At 32.9% G+C, this 17,233-nt stretch overlaps 1 protein-coding gene across 1 annotated transcript; it reads right to left on the bottom strand.

The window, feature by feature from the left end:
• Window positions 1-14,119: 14,119 nt before the first annotated feature.
• LOC135137339 (odorant receptor 22c-like) lies at window positions 14,120-16,127 on the bottom strand. The gene is made up of 4 exons (XM_064066962.1): window positions 15,964-16,127; window positions 15,816-15,915; window positions 15,668-15,760; window positions 14,120-14,284 (listed from the first exon to the last, which is right to left on the bottom strand). Exons 1-4 carry the CDS (start codon window positions 16,125-16,127, stop codon window positions 14,120-14,122), a joined length of 522 nt encoding a protein of 173 aa, XP_063923032.1.
• Between the last annotated feature and the right edge of the window lie 1,106 nt (window positions 16,128-17,233).

A 17,233-nucleotide genomic window follows, 5' to 3' on the forward strand; every position in this document is an offset into this window, starting at 1 on the left:
ATATTACCATTAATGAAATAAATGTTTATGTAAATAACAAATTTTTTAGTAAAGAAGAATTGAAAGGATTTGTACTACGTAACGGTGATCGAATATCGTTCAAATATGCTGTAAATAAAACAGAAAATGTACCAAATTTGTTCGCAGAAATGATAATAAAATGTCCTGTTAATTTTGAAGAATCGTTAGTTAGTGCCGAGAAAGCACATTATATACATAAGACTGATAAAAATGAAACGCAAGAAGGTGTATGAGCCAACTCCCATTAAAAGAGATATTGTTGCAGAATTGCACAAACCTGTAAGAATTAATTTTAAACGACGCAAGGTTATAATAAAAGGTATTAATGAAACATTACAAGCAGATCTAGTGGAAATGATACCGTATGCTAAGATAAACAGAGGATACAAATATATACTTGTTGTTATTGACTGTTTCTCAAAATACGTGTGGGCTGCCCCTGTAAAGTCAAAAGATGCTCAACAAATCGCCACTGCAATGGAAACAATTTTATCCAAAATCGTACGGTTACCCAAAAATTTACAAACAGATCAAGGAAAAGAATTCTACAACGTAAAGTTTCAAAATCTTATGAAAAAATACAAAATTAATCATTACAATGTCTACAGTTTAAAAAAAGCCTCAATCGTCGAAAGAGTAAATCGCACATTAAAAAATTTAATGTGGAAAGAATTTAGTTTGCAAGGAAATTATAAATGGTTAGATTTATTGGCAAATGTGGTACATCGATATAATAATTCTTATCATCGTACTATAAAAATGAAACCGTCACAAGTTAACAAAAGTAATGAAAACGCTATTCTAAAAGCTGCTTATACTCAGATTAAAATAGTTAGCAATAAATCAAAATTTAAAGTTGGTGATAACGTAAGAATAAGTAAGTATCGCGGAATATTCGATAAGGGATACACACCCAATTGGTCAAATGAGATTTTCATAATAAGAAAAATTAATCTCACTAATCCCACCACATATTTTTTGAAAGATGAAAAGGGTGAAAACATTTTAGGTGGTTTCTATGAAATGGAACTATTGAAAGTTAAGCATCCAGGTGTATATCTCGTTGAAAAAGTTTTAAAAAAGAAAGGTAATCAACTTTATGTTAAATGGTTAGGATTTAATAACACCCACAACAGTTGGATTGATAAAAAAAAAATTACATAGTCGCTTTTCTCTCAGTCAGTTGACATAATTGATACGATGAAGTTGGTTGTAGTCGACGTACAAGGTTTTTGTCTACCTGAATTCATTGTAAAAGAACTTGCGATTTACGATGGAATTAACACAATACACGAAACATTCAAATCTACAAAACAACTCAAAGAAATCGATGAAAGAACGAAGAAACAAGCTAGATATCTAGAACGTTATCATCACATGTTGAGATTTAATGACGGCTTCAAGGAGCAGATATCTGTAAAAGAAATTTTGTTCAAATACATCAAGGAATATGCAGTGGAGATCTTATATGTAAAAGGAAAATGTAAAGAAAATTACCTTAGGGAAACGCTAGGAAAAGACTGCCCCAAAATTGTGAACCTCGAAACAATTGAAGACTCTGTGAAATTATCTAAAGAAATCCCAGCATGTGATAAACATATTGCTAATAATAAAAAATGTTACTGTTCTTTAAACAATGCTAAATGTATTTACAATTGGTTGTATTCAAGGTTTCCTCAATAAATAATACTATATTAAACTGTGTTTTATTTAATCGCAACACAAAACGTCAAAATAACGAACGAAAAAAAAAAAAAACTGTCAGGTGTGGGATTCGAACCCACGCTCCCTTTCGAGAATCAGAGCTTAAATCTGACGCCTTAGACCGCTCGGCCAACCTGACTATGGAAAAACGGGTCAGGTCGATCGAGTAAAAGGCATTGCCAAAACGTACAGGTCAGGCACGTGAAGTCCTAAGGCAAGTCAGCCAAGGCCAGCCCCGTGCAGCGACCCGACCTAAAAAAAAAAAAAGAGGGGATAGATCTCGAGATGACCAAGGGCAATAAACGTAATTCCTACAGACGAATCCATCGACTTTTATACAAGTATAAAACGGAAGTGGGGATGCGAGATTGCGTCCGAGATCCCTCCCCGACCTAAACGAAAAGAGGGGATAGATCTCGAGATGAACGAGGGCAATAAACGACCAAGGTCGAGCAACGACTAGGTCAATGATCGCCCGATGAAAAGTAATGGGGGAGCTGGACCAGCTGGCAAGGTCAGCCACGTGCACCGACAAGCTCGACAACAAATGAAAGGTCAATGACCGCTCGATGAAAAGTAATGGGGGAGCTGGACCAGTTTGACCTCATTTGACCTGGTCTAGAACCCCCACTATATAACTACTCTGGATACATATACTTAAGTGTTACATTATAACACTTATTAATTCTTCACACAAGATTGCTAACAGTTCATTTATGGCAGTTAAATTAACCTAACGTTGTGCCACTGTAAAAAAGTGTAGCAAAATTCATAATGTCGGGAACTACGAGACGGGGAATTAAAGATTTCTCTCCTTAGGCAGTTATCATCGTTATAATCATTACATCACCGAAGCATTTCCTCGCAACGCTAAAAATTACATCACTGAGACGCTTATTCCTCGCAACGCTGACTGGATATTTTTGTGTTTATTTAAATTGTGTTTTGTTGGAGGTGAGCAGTTAAACTCTAAAAAAGTACCAGGTTTCGACCCCACTGATTGTCCACCTTGTGTAATTGACTGCAAATGGCTGTTACCGCAATGTCGTCAAGGCCCTAACTTGGTAAAGTGCATTTTGTTTACGGATGAAGCAGGATTCGCTCGCAATTCTGTTTTCTACAGCCACAACACTCACATTTGTTGCGATGAAAACAACAGTTTCAACATTTATTATAAAAAGATAGTAGCTTTCTAACTTGCTCTTATTTTTGTTCTAATAAACAATGTGGAATCGTTGTGACAAAGATCAAACATCCGTCAGAATAAAAAATCGATAATTACCAAAAATCAATCCTTCTCAGAACCACCATTTTTTTCTACACAGAATAATCTTTCGCACGGACCTTTAACGATGAATGAATGCACGCATGAATGAACGAATGATAAGCAGCAAAAAGTCTGTTTTACTTTAACTGAAACTGAAAGTGTGTACATCGATTTTTTTTCGAACGTTTTTCCACCTACTTCATGGGGGTCTTACCGCATTCGATTTTTTATTGTTTTTTTCTTTATTTCGACACTACTAAGGTAGGGGATGTCGTGGTTAAAATTATTGCATACAGGCTGACTGCGAAATACATGCAAAAAAAAATGGGGAATAGCTCACAATATGATTATGTCACTGGCAAAAATTCACGGTCCTAAGTGGTAGCAATGTCTAGAAAAAATTATTTGAAATTAAATGTAAATTGTTATACGCGCCGCTGGTAATGTTTCGTGACCTACATAATTACTACAATGAATGGGACCGAGCGATTCGGAATAAGAACCAAAAAAGTGACTTTATCAGGTACCTACTTTTTTACTCGCAACGTGAAAAACACGAAAAGGGCCAGTCAGCATCGAGCGGTCGGTGAAATGGGTTTATGGTACAGTTTTCCCATGCAAAGGGTGTCGATATGGTAATTGGTGTGAGCGAACATTTGCATCAGTGGTACAGCATCTCCGAGATCATGGTACCTTCAACCTCAAACTCACGATCGTGGTCGTGATGGGACAGAAAGAAGAAATTGGATTTTCGCAGCTTGTAGTGCATCCTACATTAAAAGTACACGGTCACAACCATACCATGTTGACAAAGTGCACGGTTTGGAGCCCGCTGATTGTTCACGTTGTGTAACTCACTTTTTGTCCGATGGAACTCCACACAGTCGTCAACAAGTACGATTTCAAGAGACGGTTTTCGAGAAACGTGTATTGGTTGGATGAAACAATTCGTTTGTGGAAATAAACAGTGTCCAAAAATTATCGAAGAGTTTCAACAAGTGAAAGTGACAGCCTCTACTCCGGTGTTTTTTTACCTATCAACAAACCTTTTTCCAACGCTCTGACGCTTGTATTGCTAGTCAAGGACAACATTTTCAACATTTCTTGTAAAAAGGTAGTAGCATTCTAAGTAGTTCTTATTTCTGTTCCAATAAACAATGTAAAATCGTTGTGACAAGGACCAAACATCCGTCAGAATCAAAATTACCAAAAAACTTTCACACTGACCTTTAACACGATGAATGAGTAAATGAATGAACGAATGATAAGCAGCAAAAAGTCGGTTTTACTTTTAATTGAAACTGAAAGTGGTTAGGTCGTTTTTATTCGAACGTTTTTCCAACTCTGTTTACATGGTGGCTCGGTGCCTTCGTATCGAGGGTGGTTCATGGGGGTTTTGCCCCATTCGATTTTTAATTTATTTTTTCTATATTTCGGCTCTACTAGGGTGGGGGATGCCGTGGTTAAAATATTTGCATATATTTCGCAGTCACCCTGTATATTTCGCAGTCACCCTGTATAAGTATCGTCTCCCCCTTCGAAATCAGAGAAATTTACTTGGCATTCGAAAATTCAAAGCTTCGATATTCCTAATACAGAAATGATTTTTTAATTCAGAATAAAAAATTACTTTACTAAAAATAACTAGGTATATTAATGATCTAAAAAATGCATTTTCTTTAGCTCGTTGAAAGTGAGCTTAACAATCTAAAAACTAACACTAAATTTCAAAAGTTTTGGGTTCTTACCATCTACGTAGGCTGTCTGTCCAAATTTTCCGACGTAATTGCTCATATGGTTTGTTCGGTAATCTTTAAATTCGGATGTTCTCGCCTGTGTTGGCCTGCGAATTATGACAACCTGCCACACAACACAACACCTTTGACATTTTCAAGTTAAATTACCTAATTTTCGTTTAACAAATGAAAGCAAAACACTAGTGCACACAAATGGATGCCCACTCTCTATGATATTAGGAAAACTCAATGAAAAAGTGTGGATTTTCTGAAGTCCACACGTGTTTTGTGAATTTACATAGTCACCAAACTGAAAGCAAGAATCACTCCTGTAAAACGTTTTCTTGAGATAGTACTCTGGATCTAGAGTGTTTAGAAATCATTGACATAATTTTATTTATTTATTTATTTATTTATTTATTTATTTATTTATTTATTTATTTATTTATTTATTTATTTATTTATTTATTTGTTTGTTTCTTTCTTTCTTTCTTTCTTTCTTTCTTTCTTTCTTTCTTTCTTTCTTTCTTTCTTTCTTTCTTTCTTTCTTTCTTTCTTTCTTTCTTTCTTTCTTTCTTTCTTTCTTTCTTTCTTTCTTTCTTTCTTTCTTTATTTCTTTATTTATTTATTTATTTATTTATTTATTTATTTATTCAACGGGATACCCCTTAAGATACATACAATTAATAGTGAAACAAAAAAATCCAGAAGGACATAAAAATTAAATATAAACGTAAAAATAAATAAAAGTTAAGTTTCCAAAAAAAAAAGATAAAATAACCTGAGTAAATATACCTAAATTTAACAAAACATATTCTAACATACAGAACAGAATATATATTCTTAACAAGTTTAGACGCAAGCTAAGAGGTTAACAAATTTCTTACTTTATTCCTAAATTTCCCTTTGGTTGTATTAAACAATAGAAATTGATCATGATTTACCAACCGATCAGCCTCTCTCATCATACGCAACAAAGGATGATTTCCAGCTCTGGAAGAGTTGTACAATGGGACACGAAACAGAACTACGCTACGTGTGTTTCTAGAATTGGTCGGAGCCACCCAAAACATTAATTGACTCAATAAATCAGGATTGTCAATGTAACCATTGATAATACCATGCAAAAAATTTACGTCGGCTATATTGCGCCGGTCGTCAAGAGAATTCATGTTGAGAATACACATAATCCAAGTCACCTTGGCGATGACTTCGATTAAATTTATAAATTCGATTAACCTGAAGAACTTTTTCTGAACTCTTTCCAACAAACAAGAATCAACATTGTAGTAAGGCCGCCATACGAGAGAACAGTATACAAGATGTGGGCGAACAAGGGATACATATAAAGTTTTCAAGGACCAAGGGGATAACTCTTTACAATGACGCCATATACATATAACCTAACATATTCATCGCTTTGTTAAAAACTAATTGATAATGAGGCTTAAAAGTAAGTCTAGAATCAAAAATGACCCCTATATCTTTCACCTCTTCAACTCTAGAGACTGAAGAATCACCAAGATAATAATCTGCTGGAATGATCGTTTTAATTTTACCGACAGATCTAATGTTACATTTCTTTATTTATTTTTCGTGGAAATTTTTTTCGATTTTAGACAGACGCTTAAAGTTTGTCGAAACTGCATATACTTTACGGCAAACTCTTCTTGAAACTTTTCCATATATTCACAATCCATTCTGAATTTTTCAACTACTTACTTACAACGAAGTAAAAGATGAAAAAACAATAAACCGCGAAAATTATTACGTACTTAAGTGTAGCAAATGCTGTCAAGTCCAACGTCAATTATCTATCAGTCTCACTGGATTTAAGATACCTAGTAATGATGACACCATCCATGTCTTAAGCTATATTCGGTTAGTCTCCGAAAATGATTACCCCGTTATAAATAAATTGTAAAAAATAAATCCAAGGCCTGGTCCAAATATATATGTATTTTATTGTGCATCCGTTACATTGTTTTACAAAAAACGATAAAATTATTTTAAACTACATATACAAACCAGTTACGAATTCCTAAATATTCAACAATCTAAGGAATATACGTATACAAATTCAATGTATTTACGAAAAACTTAAAAAATACTTGCATCGAGTGATGTTCTAAATAATAATAAGTGCTGATTTTAATATTCAAGACCTTAAAACACATAAAATAGAGTACGATGCTTTAATTATCTGAAATAAAAAAATATTTCAGAAAGATAAAAACAATAAGATTAGTAATAAGTTGTGAAAGTTGAAAGTCCTGAAATAATTTTTAACATATGTTACTTTACCGAAACAAATAATGGATATTGGAGAACTCCAAAGGGCCCGGCTGTCAGACAATTGGATTTTTGAGACCTTTGCAACATAAAAAGTAGGGTTTTTTGACGACTTACGTCGCTCTTGTACCATTCAGAAGCCCATAAAGCATCAGCGACAGACCCAGTCTGAAAATAAGGATTTGTTCTAAATGTATAATTTACAAAAACACTAAAATATTTCTAATAACAATTTCAAATTTTTCGAATTTATGGATGAGATAAGTCGAGTTTAATCATTTTCATGGATGAAATTGTACTTTTTATACTTTTACATTTTACGAATTTTCAATTTTTCGATTTTTAATTTGTCGATTTTTAGTTTTGAAATATTTCGATCTTTCACTCTTACAATTTTGACAAGTCTACAATTTGTTTTTTTTACTGTCAAAAAAAGTGTGCTCAGACTATGTACTCACTATAAATTGTTTATTCAACCGAAATTTGAAGTAAATAATCAATAGTACGTATTGTTAAAGGCCGAGAAAATATAATAGCAAAACAAGACCCGAATGGCAGGAAACAAGATAGCATTTGTAATACAGTCCATCGGGTGGTTGGTTGCTTTCAATTTTTTCGATAGGTCACGACTCCTATAGTACGAAAAGACGGGTCTCCCATTTCCGTCTGTCTGTTTGCCTGTCTAGTTGTCTGTCCGGGGTCCGTGACAATTTTTGATAGACAGATAATATCCGAAACCACCGACCGACAATGAATGAATCTATTTGTTTTATGAAATAAATCACGAACAGTAAAATCGAATGTTTTGAAATCTTGGCGACATTTCATTGCACACATGCTGAGTCACAGTTTACGTTTTTAATAAATCGTTTACATACACAATAAACATGGTTCTCCCAACCACAGACCCCTGCAGCACGCCACACGTTACAGGAACCTTTTGAGAACTTTTATCTCCCCATCGTACTTTGTTGTCGTCATTGGAAGTATGATTCTAAGGGATGTAGAACATTTTCTAAATAATAGGGGTAATTTTTGCAGTCTTTAGTTCATTAGGAAAGTACCCTTCAGCAAAACATTGATTGATAAGCGTAGTTTTTATTAGATATGTCGAAACATCATAGATGTCTCTTGTAGTTTTCGACTTTATTGACATGATGATGTTCCTTATTTCTTCTTCAATTACAGGGTTCAGAAACATGGAATGAGTAGTATTAACTTATATTATTCAGCCTCTGTTGCAGTGTGTAGTAAAACCTTCGGCATTTAAGTTTGAGTGTTCTTGCTATCACCTTTGATGATTTCCCATATTGTTCTTGTTTTATTTGATCCAAAATAAATTTGTTTGTAGCTGTTGTAGGCTTCTCAGTATTCTTTACCTCTTTTGGAAGTAACGATTACATGTAGTGCTTCCAGGTTTTTTTCATATCCATTAATTCTTGGAAATGGAATTAATAATTTATTCTTCTGTTTTTAGGCGACAAACTGATTCAAATCAAACTACCTAATTTCTACATGACATTCTTCCGATGTATAAATATAAACACTTCAAGTTGTTATCATATAGACCATTTTTACTTATTGAGCTTAAGCTAAAGAAGTTTAGTAATCCAGTCCATCAGACGATTTGGTACTTTCATATTTTCTCGTCCTTTCATGATCCCTAGACTAAACCTCTCCTAGAGAACTTTTTGCCTCCCTTAGACCTTGGCAAGTTATAGTTAACCTAATGTGAAATACAACATTGAAAATCAAGATAAAATGCAATATTTTCTTTAATAAGCGGAAGTCGAAGCAATAAAAACGCCTGGACCATGGCATTGTGATCTGGTTATGTAAATTCGTAGAAAATGTCGTTTATTTTAGTTGCTCTGTTTCACTTTCACGTGATTAAATTGTTTCGTCATCCCAAAACTTATTGAAACATACTTGTAGCACGCCGCTTTATATTTACTTTAACGATTGGAAATAATTGACCGAATCCAATTTAAAAATTTGTCTCTTATACCTGCGGATTGAAGTTTAAAGAGACGTTCTTTGGGTATCTGATTAAATGCCTTAGAGAAGTCCAAATTTGCGACGTCCAAGGGCTGTTCCGAGTCTATAGCTAGTGTCCATTCGTTGATACACAGCATGTTGGTAATCGTCGAGGAAAATTTGTGACCTTCTTTGTAGATTGTTGTTACATTAGCTGTCAACGAGTAGTAGGGAAGTGCAGCTTCTTCAAATAAAGATGGTGATGTAAAATATTGGGTCTGTAATTTCGTGAATGCAGGCGTTGTTAACCTGGCAAGTGATGTTGCCGGGACCTGAGACGCTTCGTCTTTTAGCTGTTTCTTTACAAGTTTGTTTCATTGCTGTTTCTGTGACAGCTATTGTTTGCGCTAATACACTTTTTCTGATTTTCCATTTGTGTCTAGTTGTTCAGTTTTCTTTTACGTGTTTTCTGTTTGTTCGAACTTAAAAAGATCAATTGTTGTCACAACTAACCCACGAGCAAACGTTCTATTTGTAGTGCCATGGCTTGCAGTTTAGAATACAAAGTCTTTCTGGTTCAGAGTTTTATCGGAATGGGGTTGAAGTTTATGGTGAATGGACTTATCCTTTGTAGGCCTGCATAGAGGAATTTCAAGCTATCGACTACATGCTATTTAAAAAAACCTTGGACCGAATGATTAAACTCTCCGCAGAAACTGGTAGCCTTCTTCGAAAAGTAGGGAGGGTGGCGCCCAAAACACGAACACCTGAAGTTATTACTCATGCTGCAGAAATAATGGAAGAAACACCAAAACCGTCAATTAGTCCTTACCGTATCACAGCAGTGCAAGAACTCTTGCCAGTGGACTTCCCCTGAAGATTAGAATTTTGAAATTAGGTTGTGAATATGAACAACAACAGAGAATTGGCGCAAAAAATAATTTGTAGTAATGAAGCACCATTTCATCTCAATAGATACATAAACTCACAAAATATGAGAATTTGGAGTCATGAAAACCGATATGAATTTATTGAAGAACCATTGCAGCCTAAAAAAATTGGTGTGTGGGCAGCAATTTCTGAAAGACGAATCATTAGATATCGAAATGAAATTTTAGAACCCTTTGTCAACCAGTTACACGATGATGAATTGCAGAACACATTCTTTCAACAAGATGAAGCTCCGATTCATTGTACAATGGACAACTTAAATTTCTTAACAAACTTACTTGATATCTGAATACTTATTAGTAGAGAGCGGAAAATATGCAACAAAATTTTGGGAAATATGATCATATGATATGCATCAAATTTATGCAAATATGCAGTGAATTTCTTAATATATGCAGAGATATGCAGTTGCATATGCTCCAAAAATTAAAAAGAGGGCGTAATAACCGAACTAAATTTATTTAGAAATTTCTCGTGCTTACCTTTTATTAAAAAAAAATAATACATAAATCATATTGTAAAGTGTTTAATTAGATCTCACTGGCACATATATCACATTTTTAAAGATACAATTTTTATACTAAAAATAAATATAGGTAAACAGAACGAATTAAAAAATTGCAGTAATTGACTATTTAATTACTATTTTGGCACCAATTTATTTTTAAATATTTTTGGAAATATTCTAACAAAAAGTTTTTCCGGTGATTCTAAAGTATGTATTTGGAAATAGAAAAACTACGTCCACAGATGTAAAAATACTTATTGGTTTAGAGCAGGCGCGACAAAATACAGTTCGTTCTTGAAGAATAAGATCAAGAAAAAGTTTAATCCATAAATTAATTTGAGTTATCTTCGACATATTGACACACCTGTATCGCTTTAAATGCTTTCAATGCACACTCAAGATGAAAAATAATAGCATAACGTCCCTTCGACTACCATACAACATACCATTAATACACTTAAGTAACGAACAAAAATATTGGGAACGAACGGTATTTCCAAAAGTAATTAGGGCCCGAATTTACCTGGAAGGGTGGCTTAACACCCAGTGGTTTCTCCAAACTACCATAAAACCCAGACCTTTCCTAGTTACGAGTATTTGAAACTCAGGACAATATTTGCAATATGATTAGTGAAATTTCGTCTTTCTAGATAAATGCCAATTGAATGACAATCATTTTTTTCTCAAATTAGCACAAAAATCGATAAAAATGCAAAATATGCACCCGTTACGTGAAATATGCAGCAGAAGGCAAATATATGCAAATATGCAATTTTTTTATAGCTGTATTCATTTTTAATTAGCATGATTCGTTCACATATTAAATATCAAGACTTATATGCAAAAAATAAAGGATATGCAAATTTCATAAAATCCGCTCTCTACTTATTAGAAATACAGAAATTCCTTGGACACCTACCTCGTTTCCGTGATTTGACAACTTGTGATTTTTTCTTTTGGCGTCATCTTAAAAACACATTTTTTTTCAAATCCTGTTTACCACTGTTAAATAATACGAAATCGTTATGTTTATTCAGATGATTTGCTGTCTCCATCATTCGTAAAATAGGATGATTCTTAGTTCTGTTGCTACTATACACAGAAATTCTGAACGTTACTGAACTACGCGTAATACAACTATTGGTTGCAGGAATTAAGAACGTTAACTTACTTAACAGAAAAGAATTGTCAATGTTACCATTATGAGACCATGGAGAAAGCAAACATCCGACATACAACGCCTATCCTTTAAAGAGTTTATATTGAGATAACTACAAATCCAAGTGTAATCACTCTAATGATGACTACGATTAAGTTTAAATTCAATCAAACGGAGAAACCTCTTTTGAACTTTTTCTGGTAGATCACGGTCAACTCTGTAATATGGATTCCATACCGGGGAACAGTATTCAAGATGAGAACGCACAAATGAAGTGTACAACAATTGTTGACCACTGAGGTAAATCACAACAATGACGCCATATGAAGCCTAACATTCTAATTGATTTTTTATAAATGTGATAATAATGTTGCTTGAATGTAAGGGATGAATAAAAAATAACACCTAAATCCTTGATTTCTTTCACACGAGCGATCGCAATCTTTCTAATAACTAGTAATTAAAAGTTACCCATGATTTAGTGTTGAGGAAAGAGATCACATAAGACTTTTTGAGATTTACAGGTACTAAACTGATAAAAGACCATGCATGTAATCTATTAAGGTCAACTTGCAATTCCATTGCGTCACTCATAGACTGAAAAGATTTAAATAGCTTCAAATCGTCAGCATATAATAAAAAATTCGAATTGTGAAATCAAGATGTTACATCATTAATAAATAACAAGAACAAAATAGCACCCCAATGTGAACCTTGTGGGACCTCCGATGTTACAGAAAAGAAAATAGATAAGTGATTCCCAATTCACATCTGTCGCTGACTATCACTTAAAAATGACGTTAACCACTTTATAGTATTTTCATTAAAACCGTATTTGGATAAAAATAAAAATTAGCAACTTGTGATTTACTTTATCGAACGCTTTAGCGAAATCGGTATATTCAGCATCAACTTGAAGTTTATTGGCAAAAGCATCATTAAGAAAGGAGTAGTATTACACTACAATTGTTTAGACACTATGAAGGCAAAAAACAGATATGTCACACACTCCTCTATAATTATCAGTTCTATTCCGTTCATCAGTTTTAAAAATAGGGATAATATAACTTTAGGAAATTTTCATTCATTTAGAGACGATTGAAATAACAAAATCAATGGAAGAGAAACTGTGAAGACACAGTTTAAAAAAAAAATGCTTGGAATCCCATCTGGACCATAATTGGAGGAGGATTTTATTTGGAAAATATGCTCAAACACCTCAACAAGAGACACATTTAAACCATAATCATTTACTTCCATATCCGCTACAAAATTAAGGTTGAAGTTCCTAGTATTCTTTTCATGTACAGAAGAAAAAACTAAGCGATTAAGTTGGAAATTTCATTTCCACCTTTTGCACCTTCTTCATTAAAAACCATTTCCTCTGGGATACCATTCGCATTTAATTTTATCCTTAATAAATTTCCGAAAGTATTGAGGGTTACTCGACAAACTATTGTTAACTCTAGTCAAACATGATTTATAGAGATCTGTATCAAGTTGTTTGCAGCGATCCCTACGACCTAAAATAAAGGTAATTGTGCCCGATTTACGAAAAACTGAATGAGCTGCTTTTTTCTTACGAATCAAATGTTTTCATTCTGTATTGAACCATCTAGAATATGAGGAACCATTCAGTTTAACTGTTTTTATTGGAAGAAATCTATTGATGGCATTGAAGAGAATACCATAAAAAACTGAAACTTCGATCGATCATAAAATTGAATTTCAGCGCAGACGTACTCCAAAATAAAATAAACATCAATGGCAACTTAATGAATTTAAAAAAAAATACTTCTTATGTTTTATTCCAATTCGATTCAATTTTTACAGTTGCATAGGATATGCAGATATTGCAAAGTCTTTTAACCACATCCTAATAAATCTCCTTACCTTTTAACCCTTTTAAAAATACGTAGGTACTTAATGATTAATCGATATTTAGTTTTATCAATTTTCACGATTTCAGAAGAAATAGTTTAATTTTATTTCACACCAATGCGTTTACTTTTGGTAGTCAATTTTTATAATGACATTTGTACTACGTTGATGTTTTTTACTATGGTAACTATTTGTCAAAACACTCGTAAGAAGTTACATACTCCGAAATATTCGACATCTCCTTTCAAAAAAATTGTATATTATGTATAAAATTTCAGAAATACATAGAAATCCACTGCTTTTACAAAGAAGTACAATTATTACTTAAACCTAAATACAGAATTCTAAATAAAATCTTAGTTTTAGTATTCAAGACGTTAAAACGCATAAAATGGAGTACGATGCTTTTATTACCTGAAATTAAAAGAAAATATTTCAAAAATATTTTCAGCCGTAAAAATCAAAAATCTTAAAATAACTTTTAGTGACTTTTAGTATAGCAGTTTTTAAATGAATTTTGCAAAAATTTTTTAATTTACAATTTATAAAACTGATATTTCTAACTCTTGTTCCATTACTGAAAGTTATTTTAATTGGTGCGTTCTTAATCCAGCATGTGTTATTTATTTTACCGAAACAAAAAGTGGTAACTGTAGAATTCCAAAGGGACCAGCTGTTAAACGACTGGTTTTTTGAGATCTTTGCAACATGAGAAGTACAGCTTTCTGGCAACTAGTGTCGCTGTTGTACCATTCAGAAGCCCACAAAGCGTCTGCGACAGATCCAGTCTGAAAATAATTATTTGCTATTAAGTAGAGACCAGATTAATATAAATTAAATAACTGCAATCTGCAAAGAAAATATGCGAACAAAATGCTAGATATGCACTTAAATATGCAAAATATGTGAACACAAACACTTTCTTTGCTTTTCTAGTAGATGGAGCGTCAAAACTGCTGATTATATATAAAAAAAAAATACAACAGCCTCGAAATTAGTAGTTTTCACAAAATACAAGAAAACACATCCGTCTAACACCACTAAAATTTGCAACTTTGATACAGTTCCCCACCGTCTAATAATAATTACATAGATCATATAGAGGTTTTAAATTTGATTGTTTTGACGCATAAACTTCTAACCCAAGGGGTATTTTAAAAAAACACCATTTTTGTATTTGAAATTAACTCATTGCTTTTGGATATACCTACCTACACTTCTTATTTATATTAAATCAACAATAGTAAAGACAAGTCAGATAGAAATTCGAATTCAGGAATCTATTTGTCAAATTGTGGAGATTGTCTCATGGTAAGTGTGTTAGACAAGCAGAGAAAAAATTCGACGACAGAATTTAAGAAAGCAAGAAATCATAAACCAATATTATTAGTGTTATTAGAAAGTTTAAAGATCAATTGTTTTAATATGTCACTAAATGATCAAACCACAAATTAGCAAATCTCTTTTCCTAAATTTAAACTTGTATAGTTCCCACTTTCAATAACTGTTTATTTCAGCTATAAGTGTAAATGCAGTATCCAAACCCAGTACTGGACACCAAAATCCGTGTAGCAGTGTTTTAAAATAAATTATTTTATTTTTTTTTTCTTAAAATTAATTATGGAATTTCAACAAGAACAGTTAGTTCTAAGAAATATAGATGTAAAGGACTGGTTTGAATATTTTTTCTGAAGTAGGACATACCAAATCAAAAATCCATTTCTCAGTAAAGAACTTTCGAAACAACGTGAAAATCCCCTAAACTATCCATTTAACAACAAAATAAAAATTATGAGGGATTTGGTTAAGTTTCATGAAAGGGAAATTAATATTTCAAACGACTTCGCAGAAAAATATGCACAATCGTAGGAATCTGATGTTTAATTTTAAACATATACTCCTAGTTTATAAAATCAATAAAATACCACAGTTTAAATTTTTGCAATCAACCCTGTAAACTAGAGATTATCAGGTTAATAGTTTTTCTGAGAGATGCAGTTATTATGTTAAAATAATAAAAATAGTGCTTAAAGTAAGTAACATAACATACTGTTCAAGGATTAAAAACATTTCAACATAATTTAGTTGTGTTTTGGCAGTAACAGAAGTCTGTTCAGTCAATATAGTTATGTTAAGACTTCTTATCTAAAATGATACAATTAACAACTCACAGCATCCATAATGCGTTGTCCTCCTAAACACACAAAGTATAAAGCTGTAATCCACATCGCCATGTGAGAACACCCCATCAACACCTGACGACCCTATTAATTTTTTTTAAGTTAGATACATCAGTGTAAATCGGATTACTTATATTACTTCTGCAATTGTCATTTCTATAAAAGCACAAACTGAACTAGTCAACAAGAAATGTACCAACATGATGGTGGAAAAGGTGTGATCTATATTGGACACTAAACTAAAAACCAAATAATGTTAAAAATGACGCCTTCATATAAGTACTTACTTCAGTATCTCGATGTGGTAGGAAATACATTTCTTTAAATTCTCGGAAACTACGCTGCAATTTTGAGAATCGAAAGTTTGTATTATCATAGACTTCAGATGTTCGATTCTTTGAACTGTGTGCAGAGCTATTTCTAACACATGGTAGGCGATTTGAGAACACATTTTACTAATTAAGAAACTGTAGACGAAGTCATAAATAATAAATAACTCATAAATTGGAAAGAACTCAATTCGAATAGGAATAAACCTGGGAATCCCTAGTCCGCAGTGATATCCTTTAAAATTCTCTTCAATTTGAATTCTTTTGCATACAGCTTTTCTATTTATTGTTATGTATTTATAAGCAGTCATGCTTAAAATTTCATATGCTGTAAGTACTTTTGCGAAAATGTTCAACATTTTTTCAAGTCTGTCGAAACCATGTGGTTTACCAAACTTTGTGAAATCTGACAGATTCTCTAGGATAAGTGCGATGTTGTGCTGTTTTCGCAGAAACAAGAACAACATGTAAAATACAGTATCTGAAGCTACAATTGCAGAAATATTTGCATTTAAACTATCGTGAGCTAAAAAATAATTTGCTTATGACAATTCAGTGTGTTTTTCATACTTGCCTTTTATCATAAAAAATAAAACAACTCCAGATGGTATTACTGTAAAGATAATTAAGATGCAGCATAACGCAATTTTAAGTTTGTATTCAATTCCTGGATTTAGTTCCGTTCCTTCAGCCGGCCAAACCAAACTCCATTCAAATATCTTGCGGTTCACAAGACATACTAATATTTTTCTTCCAGGATTCTGTGGAGGATGTGGCATTTTTTCCTACTTGCAAATATAGTAGTGTAAATGTACTTTTGTATATAATTCGTTACGTTATTTCATCACTTTACTTCTTGAACACACGTAGCAGAATGACTACAAACTCACAACAAATTCTTTTTAAATAGCTTCCACATGGTGGACACGATAGTCACAGTTGTCGATTTTTTAAATTATCAAGTTTTATCCTGTACACTCCCCACAATTGCACACAACACGTACATAAATATTCTAAGACAAAATTGAAAATTATTTATATATTATCATCCAGAGATGATTACAACTTGAAACAGTCACGCATAACTTAAATATATTTGTTCCGTTCGTAGAAAATAAAATGAAGAAAATTAGAAAATTACTGCACTGTACTGACAAAAAAATCAAAATCGATTCATTCCATTCGTATACGATTATTACGTAAATGTCTAGGTACGTACAGCTTCTAC

Source organism: Zophobas morio, unplaced genomic scaffold (assembly GCF_036711695.1).
Source record: "Zophobas morio isolate AGI-343-1 ecotype UQ-CSIRO unplaced genomic scaffold, CSIRO_AGI_Zmor_V1 ptg000029l, whole genome shotgun sequence".
Classification (NCBI taxonomy): Eukaryota; Metazoa; Arthropoda; class Insecta; order Coleoptera; family Tenebrionidae; genus Zophobas; species Zophobas morio.